Source organism: Neomonachus schauinslandi, chromosome 16, assembly GCF_002201575.2.
Source record: "Neomonachus schauinslandi chromosome 16, ASM220157v2, whole genome shotgun sequence".
Taxonomy (NCBI): domain Eukaryota; kingdom Metazoa; phylum Chordata; class Mammalia; order Carnivora; family Phocidae; genus Neomonachus; species Neomonachus schauinslandi.
In genome coordinates this window covers 13,785,775-13,796,959 of record NC_058418.1, presented here as the reverse complement: position 1 = coordinate 13,796,959, position 11,185 = coordinate 13,785,775, and the positions used below count along the sequence as shown (strand labels likewise).

The 11,185-nt window shown below is 48.0% G+C and overlaps 1 protein-coding gene across 1 annotated transcript in view; it reads left to right on the top strand.

Annotated features, from left to right (window-relative positions):
* Positions 1-11,185, top strand: part of RYR1 (ryanodine receptor 1) — a 107,691-nt gene that overhangs the window by 83,012 nt on the left and 13,494 nt on the right. The window contains exons 90-91 of the mRNA XM_021700963.2: positions 8,303-8,644; positions 10,926-11,177. Of these exons, the coding sequence (XP_021556638.2) occupies positions 8,303-8,644; positions 10,926-11,177 (594 nt within the window). The remainder of the gene's footprint in view (positions 1-8,302; positions 8,645-10,925; positions 11,178-11,185) is intronic.

The window sequence follows — 11,185 nt, the reverse complement described above, 5'->3', positions numbered from 1 at the left end:
TTTTTAACATATAATGTATTATTTGTTTCAGAGGTACAGGTCTGTGAGTCAACAGTCTTACACAATTCACAGTGCTCACCATAGCACATACCCTCCCCAGTGTCTATCACCCAGCCACCCCATCCCTCCCACCCCCACCACTCCAGCAACCCTCAGTTTGTTTCCTGAGATTAAGAATTCCTCATATCAGTGAGGTCATATGATACATGTCTTTCTCTGATTGACTTATTTCGCTCAGCATAATACCCTCCAGTTCCATCCACGTCATTGCAAATGGCAAGATTTCATTCCTTTTGATGGCTGCATAACATTCCATTGTATATATATATACCACATCTTCTTTATCCATTCATCTGTCAATGGACATCTTGGCTCTTTCCACAGTTTGGCTATTGTGGACATTGCTGCTATAAACATCGGGGTGCACGTACCCCTTTGGATCCCTACATTTGTATCTTTGGGGTAAATACTCAGTAGTGTGCAGTTGCTGGGTGGTACGGTAGCTCTATTTTAAACTTTTTGAGGAACCTCCATACTGTTTTCCAGACTGGCTGCACCAGCTTCATTCATAACTTTTAAATGATTCTTCTCAGAAAAGGAAAACCATCAACAAAATGAAAAGGCGGTTTATGGAATGGGAGAAAATATTTGCAAACCACAGATATGATAAGGGGCTAATATCCAGAACATGAAAGGAACTTACACAACTCAACAGCAGCAACAACAACAACAACAAAACCCCCAAATAACCTAATTTTTAAATGGACAGAGGACCTGAATAGATATTTTTCAGAAGACACACAAATGGCCAACAGGTACATGACGAGGTGCTCAAGGGGCGCCTGGGTGGCTCCGTCGGTTAGGCGTCCGACTCTTGATCTCCACTCAAGTCTTGATCTCAGGGTCGTGAGTTCGAGCCCCACGTTGAGCTCTGCGCTAGGCGTGGAGCCTCCTTAAAAAATAAATAAATAAAAGGAAACAAAACCATTGTCTCGAAGAGATATCCCACGCTCCCATGTTCATTAGAGCATTATTCACAGTAAGCGAGGTGTGGAACTAACCTATGAATGTGATATATAATGGACTATTATTCTGCCTTTAAAAAGAAGGAAATCTTGTCATTTGCAACAACATGGATGAACCGGGAGGGCATTATGCTAAATGAAAAAAGCCAGAAACAGAAAGTCAAATAGTTCATGGCATCACTTACATGTGGAATCTTCAAAAAACAAGAAGAACTGGTAGAAACAGAGAATAGAAAAGTGAGTGGTGTGAAGGGCTCGGAGGTGGAGGAAATAGGGAGAGGTTGGTGAATGGGTACGAACATTGAGTTATAAGATGAATTTAAAAAATGAAATCAGTACAGATCCCTGCTGACTGTTCAGGGCTTCACACATAACAAGGTTTGATGTCATATATACAACATTTTATTGCTCAGTATCTCTGTGTCACAAAGTTACAATCTGTAACTTGAAAAGTGCGTTGGTTTTGTTTCAGAATAAAGAATACATTCACATGATTTAAACAGCAAAAATGTAACAGGGTATGAAGTGGGAAGTCTCACTCCCACTGCTTTCTCAGCCTACTTCCCCCTCCCCCGACCTCCCCACTGCTGTGAGTAACATTAGTTTCCTTTGTATCCTTGCATCGTTGTTCCCCCCCCCCCCCCAGAATTTGTTATTTTCTTCCTTTCTTGCATAACAGGCAGTGAACTACATACACTGGTCTATATCACTTAATAATATATTCTGGAGATCAGAGAGTGCCCTCATTATTTCTCTATAGGTGCCCAGTATTTCATCTTACATATATATTATGGTTTCTTTGATTATTCTTTGTTGACAGACACTTGCTTCGCTCCTAGTCTTTTGCTTTTACAACTCATGGACAGTTGTGCAAGTTGTGCACTGTACAAAGGTACAGTTGATAGCACAGATATTGTAAATTTGTACTGCAAATTTCCAGCAGGTTGGGGTAAGTGTGCTGAGGAAGGCCCCATTTGGACCACTAGCAATGCTGGCTACAGTGAATCCCCTTGTACATAATGTCATTCTTTATGTGCAGTTATATCTAAGAATATACTTCCAAAAGCAGGATTTCTGGGTTAAAGAGTAAATGCATTTGTCATTTGGACAAATTTTGCCGTCTGTTTTTCCCTCTCATTAGCAACATGTGAGAGTGCCTGTTCCCCACAGCCTCGCCACCAGACCACACTGTCAAATATTTGGACTTTTGCCAATCTGATAGGTGAAAAACAATATTGCTGTGCAGTTTAAGTCCACATTCCTCCTGTTATGGGTGCAGTGAAGCATATTTTTCTGTTATTTCTTTTGTATTACCTGTTCAGTGAACTGACCATGTCCTTGGCTTATTTTTCTATTGGGATATTGGTATTTTTCTTCTTGATTTTTAAGAGCTCTTCGTGTATTAGGCTGATTATAACTTTGTTAGTGATAGGAGTTGCGCCTGTTTTTCCTAGTTCATCATTTATCTTTTGACTTTGCTTATGGTGTTATTATATATTTGTTGGCTATGAAGAATACTTTGATTTTCATGTAGAAAATCACTTAAAATATCTTATTTTTAATGAAATAGGTAATACAAGAATACATTCTTCTTGTAAAGAAACTCAGAACTTACCACTATGGTTGAGATCACTTTTGGCCCCCACCCCCAATCCTGTTCTCATCCCACCTCTCCAAAGACTTCCCCTGACAGCCACTTTGTATCTCTCCAGATGTTTATTTCTGAATTTCTGTTCATATATACTGCATTTTAAAAGTATAGCATTGTTGTCTGGTTTCCCAAGTTCTTTGTTGTTGACAGAGTTCACACTTTGCAAGGTATGTCTTCATTGATAAGTAAGTACTTTGCAGATTCCACCCAACATCTACTACAGTTTAGAAAGCCCTCTCTGGTGGCTGAAGACACATTTCAGGCTATTTACTTTTTTTTGGTTTGTACTTTTTTTGGGTTTTTCCTTTTTTTTTTTTTTTTTTTTAGTCTGCACATATTTTTGGGTGTATCTCATAAGTTCATCCATTTAAAATGTATAATTCAATGGGCTTTTTTCCGCATATTCACAGAATTGTGCAATCATAACTACAATCTAATTTTAGAACATTTTAATCACCCCAAAAAAGAAACCCTGTGCCCTTTAGCAGTCACTTCCCATTTCCCCCACCCAGGCCCCTGGCAACTGCTAATCTACTTTCTGTCTCTATAGATTTGCCTATTCTGGACACTTCATATAAATGGAATTGTATAATAGATGGTCTTAAAAGACTTTTCTTTTGGGGCACCTGGGTGGCTCAGTCGGTTGGGCGTCTGCCTTCAGCTCAGGTCATGATCTCAGAGTCCTGGGATCGAGTCCCGCATTGGGGGGGGGGTCCCTGCTCAGTGGGGAGTCTGCTTCTCCCTCTGCCCCTCCCCCTGCTTATGCTCTCTCTCTCTCTCTCAAATAAATGGATAAAATTTTTTAAAAATGACTTTTCTTTTATAAGGAAAATGACTTTTCCTTTTATAATAACAAACCATAATGTCATTATCATTCCTAACCAAAAAGGGAATAAAAAAGAAAACAAAAAATATCCACAGTTTGTTAAGTCATCAAATATCTACTCAATGTTCACATTTCCAAATCTCATAAATATCACATATACTTTAAGAAATGTTTTCTGGGGGCACCTGGGTGGTTCAGCCGATTAAGCAGCTGACTCTTGATTTCGGCTCAGATCATGATCTCAGGGTCTGGGAATGGAACCCTGCTTTGGGCTCTGTGCTCAGCATGGAGTCTGCTTGTCCCTCTCCTTCTGCTCCCCCCCACTTAAATAAATAAAATCTTTAACGAATTTTATTTATTTTTAAAGATTTATGTATTTAGTTATTTGTCAGAGAGAGAGAGAGCACAAGCACGGGGAACAGCAGGCAGAGGGAGAAGCAGGCTTCCTGCTGAGCAGGGAGCCCCACGTGGGGCTCGATCCCAGGACCCTTGGATTATGACCTGAGCCGAAGGTAGATGCTTAATGACGAGCCACCCAGGCGCCCAGCAACTGGTTATTTCTTTAAACCGCCTTGTATCTACTGCTTCCCTTCCAGCACTTTTCCTTTTCCTTGTACTTGATCCGCTGGAGACCCAGGTGTTTGGCCCTAAAGAGGAGCTCTCTCTGATCGAAATACAATGTGAGCAGGGTGCCTGGCTGGCTCAGTCGGTAGAACATGCAGCTCTTAATCTCGGGGTCGTGAGTTTGAGCCCCTGTTGGGGGTAGAGTTTACTTTTTTAAAAAATTAAAAATACACTGTGAGCAACATGCATAATTTAAATGTTTCTAGTACCCTTGCTTTTAAAGAGCAAAAAGACTCATGTGAAGTCATTTTCAACTATATATTTTATTTAACCTCATATAGCCAAAATACCATTGCAATATGTAATCAGTATAAAAAACTATTCCACATCTTATATTCTTTTTTTCATGCTAAGTCTCTGACATCCAGCATGAAATTTCAATTTGCACCTGCTGTGATTCAAGGGCTCAGCAGCTTCAAGTGGCCCTTGGCTCTCATTGGAAAGTGCGTGTCCCATTTGTAGAGTTTCCCACAGTTTCCATTGGGCTGAGGCAACCTCATAGTGTCATGTAGTGTGTTCCTCCTTCCCCTGTGTTTCCTGTAAACTGAGACTTAGGTCAGAAGCCCATCAGATGCAGGTTTGGACCTGTTTGTTTTGTTGGCACATCCTCTGTGGGGCTGCCTACATTCATCAGGAGGCAAATCATTTCCTGTTATCTCTCCTCTGGTGAGGTCAGCAGCTCCTGATGTTTGACACCCAGGCACATTAGTGCACTAGAGATTGCAAAATGATGATATTTCCATTTTTGTTAATATTCTCACTTCTGAGGGACCATTTATCAAGCATCGTATGGTTTCCTAAACACAAAGCTTCATAGGATTCCCAGACTCTTTACAAATATGTATTTCACAATGCTTTTTGGTTTCTTTATGGTTTAAAAGGCAAGGTCAGGATTTTTAAAAGGACTTTTTAATTTTCAAAAATTGTAATGAAGGGACAAAGTCTTCTCTGCTTTCAAGATGCTTAATTCACTTGACAGATGTGTCCTGAGCATCTACTGTGTGTGGCAGCAAGCAGAACAGAGACCCCACCCTCAGAGCAGATAGCCCAGTGGGAAGGGGCAGATGAAAATAACTAAAAAGGGGTACCTGGGGGGCTCAGTCAGTTAAGCAGCTGACTCTCTTGATTTCGGCTCAGGTCATGATCTCGGGGTTGTGAGGTTGAGCCCCACAGCTCTGGGCATGGAGCCTGCTTAAGAGTCTCTCTCTGCCCCTCCCCCTCCTTCTCTTAAAAAAAAAAAAGAAGAAAAGAAAAGAACTAAACAAAATAATTTCAGGTTATAATCTGTAGTCTGAAAGAAGTGAGCGGGGTGGTGTGTGAGACAGCATGGGTGGAATAAGCCCTGTCAACTGGGTGGTTGGGGGAGGTCTTTCCAGAAAAGAGCATCGAAGCTGAGAGCTGAAGCATACCATGTGGAGGTGGGGAGGTTGTGGCATTCCAGATAAAGGGGACGGCAAGTCTCAGTGCTGAAAGGTGGGAACCAGAGGGGTGGCAAGGGGGCCAGCATGACTGGAGAGGGCTGTTGATGGGGAAAATGGAAGAGGTAAAGTGCAAGAGGGGAGGGAGGCAGCAGACGTGCAGGGCCTGCTTGGGTGCAGGGAAGACTTGAATTTTTAACCTGAATGAGATGGAACCAAGGGACGATTCTGAGCAGGGAGAGGTGTGTCCTTAGATGTTTATACGGTCCCCTGGCTGTGTTGGGGGGAGCAGACTGGGGATAGAGGGGGAGCAGGGAGAACAGGGAAGAGGTTGCTGTGCGAGTCCAGTGGGAGAGAATGCGGGACAAAAACCAGGGTGGGACCATTGAGGGGGCAGATGTGCGTAGGTTCTAGATCTGTGAAAACAGAGCTGACAGATTTGCTGATGAATCAGCTGTGGGTGGTAAGACAGAAAAGAGGAATCAAGGATGACTCAAAGGTTTTAGCTTAAGCAGCTGGGTGGGGAGCGATGCTATTCCTGAGATGGGTAAGACAGTGAGGAGAGGTTTTGAAATCAAAAGTTCAGTTCAGACCATTTCCAGTTTAGGGTAGAGAGCCACAAAAAGATGTCAGATAGGGGCTTCAGCTATTAAGTGTCTGGATTCTGGGGAGAAGTTCAGGCTGAGATGTAAATTGGGCGATCCTTGGTGTGGGACAGTGTTCAGAGCCTTGGGCCTCAATGATATCTCCATGGAGGGTGTGTATCCCAAGAAAGGGGGCCAGATTCCAGGCCTGGTGCCCCCAACCTTTAGAAGTCTGGAATAAAGGAGGACTCCAGCATAGCAGTCAGATAAAGAGGTATTTCAAAAGAAGGAGAGTGGGCAAATGGATGATGACAAAGAGAGAGCCGCAGATCACAAAAGCAGAGTCCAAGACTGAATGGAGGGCATGGAGTCCCAGGCCTCCCCATGGAGAGGGGGTCTTTTATGAGGGACAGTGACACACTGCATCATAAGTGGAGGAGGCAGGTCGGTGCAGCAAGGGTAGATGGTGAGGAGTTCCTGTGTGATTATGTCTCCCCACTCTGTGGTTTCTACAGCCCTTCATGATTTGCAAAGCATGTTACTCATTTAGAAAGCATTTTGCAAAGTTCTTGGCTACAAAGCACTTTTTAGAGCCGGAAGATTTCGCTTCTGTTCATATCCCAGAGCAGCATTTCTCAGACTGCATGCTGCAATTCATCTGTGGGTCATGAAATTAATTTAGTGAAGTCATGACCAGCATCTTTAAAAATAAAATGGAATCGAACACTGCAGAGAGTGTTGCATAGCGAAAGTCAGAATTGTATCATGAACCCCTTTCTCTGGAGTCACCCTACAAAACGCATTCTGAATGTGAGTGCAGTCAAAACATTTGAAAAACTGCTCTAGAGAACTTCTTGCAAAAAGTGCACAGGAGATCAGCACCAGACTGTTCAATGAAAGTGTTGTCTGTAAAGTAAAAAACTGGAAACAACCCAAATGTCCATTATCAGGAGGATATATGGTGTTGCATTTATTAAAAATACTACACAGCAGTAAAAATGAATTCGTTTGATCCATATATCAACATGAATAGATCTTGAAAACATAGTTGAGTAGAAAAAGCAAATTTCAAATTATATGATTATAATAGCAATTCTTTAAATAAAAAAAATGTGCAGGATACTATGTATTTTCATGAGAAAATGCCAGGATATAGGTAGTAGAAGTATTGAGACATGTTTAGAAGGATAGATCATCTCCAGGACAGTGGTTACTTTGGGAGAAGTTGGGGGTGGCATGGGGGGTGGTGTGGGACAAGAATGCACAGAAGGCTCCAATCATACCTGTAATGTTTTAGTTCTTAAATATATAGTATTTGAAAAATATGTCCAAATGAGCATTTAATTCGGGGGTGATGGGCATAAGACTGTTTGTTTCCAGTTGAAATTCAGAGCCCTCCACCATGTCAAGTGTCAATGATGTACTTGCTGGAAAGGGGTGGGGGCAGCCCAAACGAGGCTTGGGGGAGCTTTGGGGTAGAAGGAGACATGTATCAGTCAGGGGCCCTAGCATGGAGGGGCTGTCCTGGAGGAGAGGGTAGTTACCTAACTTGGAGATAGAAGAAGCTGTGTGGGCAGGGCTGTAAGACTGACTTTTGAGGGAGAGACATGACCAGCTCAGGGAGGAAGTCAGGGAGAGCAATGCCTCCGCTCCATTCTCTTCCAGTTCCCGGACTCCAACTAGACAGACCCTGCCTGCAGCCACAGGGACCCAGAGAGCCTCTGGGACAGACCATAGGAGCCATCAGGCAGGGAGGGTAGACCGCAGGTGTGCAGAGCACATGGAGAGCCTGGGGCAGCACTTCTTTACCATTCTACACAAGTGCTGAGTTTCATCAATGCCATCTTAACCATCTCTGGAAAAGGGATGTATCTTACAGTGGATGGTGGCTCGGCTTTGTGGAAATGCAGCATTCTGGTATTTTGATAGCTGGTACAGCCCTATCTGTGCCAACCTGCCGGGGTTTCAGCCTTGGGTGCTGGTTTTGATTCTGGAGTTTTCTGTCTTTACGAAAAGTCCATAACTGTTTTCAAGAAGAGCACCACGGCTCCCCGGGGCCAGCTCACCCCTGCCCACCCCCAAGCTATGACCTCTCTGACCTCTGCCGCTCACCCCTGCCCGCCCCCAGGCTATGACCTCTCTGACTTCTGCCGCTCATCCCTGCCCACCCCCAGGCTATGGACAGCCAGAAGCAGTTCACGGGCCCCGAAATCCAGTTCCTGCTTTCCTGCTCCGAAGCGGACGAGAACGAGATGATCAACTGTGAGGAGTTCGCCAACCGCTTCCAGGAGCCAGCCCGCGACATCGGCTTCAACGTGGCGGTGCTGCTGACCAACCTGTCGGAGCACGTGCCCCACGACCCGCGCCTGCGCAACTTCCTCGAGCTGGCGGAGAGCATCCTCGAGTACTTCCGGCCCTACCTGGGCCGCATCGAGATCATGGGCGCCTCGCGCCGCATCGAGCGCATCTACTTCGAGATCTCGGAGACCAACCGCACCCAGTGGGAGATGCCCCAGGTTGGCCGGCCTGCGCACGTGCATGCTCGCCTCCCGCGGCTCCAGCGCATGCTCCTTGCACGCTTGGACCCCACGGGGGCAGGTACCCGCTTTGTACGGCCGCTCGGCAGGCCCTGGGGGGCTCTTGCTCTGCCCACGCAAGCCCATGCCCACCCTTTTGTACCCATGCTATGGGCCCTGCGGTGCCCTTGCACATCCCCGGGTCTCCCCTGCCCGCCTCCTGCAGATTTAGCCCGGGGATGGATGGACACCCCGCGCACATACAGCGGCGTGTGCTGTCCCCACTGGCTGCTTGAACACCATGCCTGCCACTTGCACCCTCACGCTGGGAGCTCTCGTGTGTCCTTGTAGTTCTCTTCACACCCATGCCGTCGCGTAATGGAACACGTTGGTTATACGTGGTTATACACCCCTTGCTCATCTTCCCAGTAGCCCCTGGTGTGCCCTCTCTAGGCCCTGGCCTACTCATGCCGTCTCTTTTGCACACTCACCTTGGAGGCTCTGGGGTGCCTAGTTATGCTGGCCTGCCCCTAACACGATCACGTGCCCCCAATTGCTTTCTGAGGTCCCAGCACACGATGTCCACTTCTTCGGGGTCCACGTGTGGGTGCACACCTCTTGTACACTCACCCCGAGGATCCAGTCCCAGCACACTATATGGTTGTCCACCCCTCACTTATTCACCCCCTGCATGCCCTGTCTGGCATGCCCATGATCACCCGTGCACACTTGGATCACCCTCCAACGCACCCCCAAGAGCCCCCGAGTGTTCTTGGTACCAGGCCTATCCTCGGCCTGATGTGGCCTGTCTCAGCTTCTCATATGCCCTTACACACTCACTTGCCCCAAGGGTACACTCATGTGGCTCTGGCACGCCCCCAGCCCACCTCACACTTAGCTTGCATGGAGCTCCCATTCCCTATTCTCTTGCACTTCCCTTACACTTATACTTCCCATTTGTTCCTTACCTGCACATTCCTCCCACATGGTCTTACTCACCCTTTCCCATTTCACACTTGTAGCCCATGAGGCTTGCACTCCCATCACCCCCTCGACAACTGGACCCCTCATGTCTCCTCAGTGACACCTGGCTCAAGCACACCTGGGCTCATGTCCTGCACTGAACCCTGTCCTCATATTCTGGGCCTTACTGCACTGACTCCCAGGTCCCCCTTGCACATTCATGCCTGCCTCACGTGCACTGATGCTATGAATTGTAGGCCCCTCCAGCACTAACACTCCCCTCCGGTTTGGGCCCCAAGCCCTTGCATGGCTGCCCTATGTGCCCACGGCCACCGTGGACACTTGAGCCCCACACGGTGGCATCCTTCCCACATCCTCCTATACCGCCACCCGATTCCTCTCTTAGTCCCTGGTGCCCACTCACAAGGCTCTTGCACGTCGGACCCCTCACATACTCCACAGGACCCCTCAAGATTTTGCACATTGACCTGTGTCCCTTGGGGCCTGATCGCATACTCTCCACCATCACCAATCTGGCATAAAAGGGGTTGCACCATCCTTGCACGCAGGATGTCTGCCACTTCCCTTCACCTGCAGGAAGCCCCGGCTCACCGCTGGCCCTTCACACCCTTGTACAAGCTGTGGGAGCTCCAGCCCCCCAACCCCCGCCTCTCACGTGCTCCCCACATGCACACTCTTTCTCTTAATTCCTCCGAACCCCCAGTTCTGCCTGCTCACCCCCTCCCATTCCCACTTTCTCCTTCTGCCCGAGGCCATGTATGCAGCGTGGACCTCCAGCACTCTGCAGCCCTATGATAACAGCGAGCACTATGTGGCATTTATTAGGCACCGGGCACTGTTCTGATCTCTCAGCATCTCTCAACTCACTGAATCCTCACACCAATAACTGAGGTCCTATTATTATCCCCCAATTCAGAGGGGGGAAACCGAGGCCCAGAGAGGTGCGTCTAAATCACCCAGCTACTCAGTGGCAGAATCGGGGTTGGAACCCAGACAGGCTGCCCGGCTGCGGAACCTTTGCCCTCCACCACTACGCTCCATCTCTCAAAGGAGCGAATAGCCTCGATTCCGGAGTCAGCTTGCCGGGACTCCAATCCGTCAGCTGCCACCTCTCGGCGGCGGCACCCTGAGGACGTGACTTGCTAGGCCCTCCATGTCCCCAGCTGCGAAATGGGGAGCCGAGCCCCTCGTCTAGGATCGCTGGGGGGGATTCAGTGAGATGCCCGCTGTCACACGCGCGGGGCGGGGGCTCGGCGGCCCGCGCGCTCACCCCGTGGCGCCCCCGGCCCGCGCGCAGGTCAAGGAGTCCAAGCGCCAGTTCATCTTCGACGTGGTGAACGAGGGCGGCGAGTCCGAGAAGATGGAGCTCTTCGTGAGCTTCTGCGAGGACACCATCTTCGAGATGCAGATCGCCGCGCGGATCTCCGAGCCCGAGGGCGAGCCGCAGGAGGACGAGGACGACGGCGCGGCCGAGGCGGGCGCCGAGGGCGCGGAGGAGGCCGCGGCGGGGCCCCAGGGCGCGGCGGGGCCGGCGGCGGCGGGCGTGACGGCGCGCGC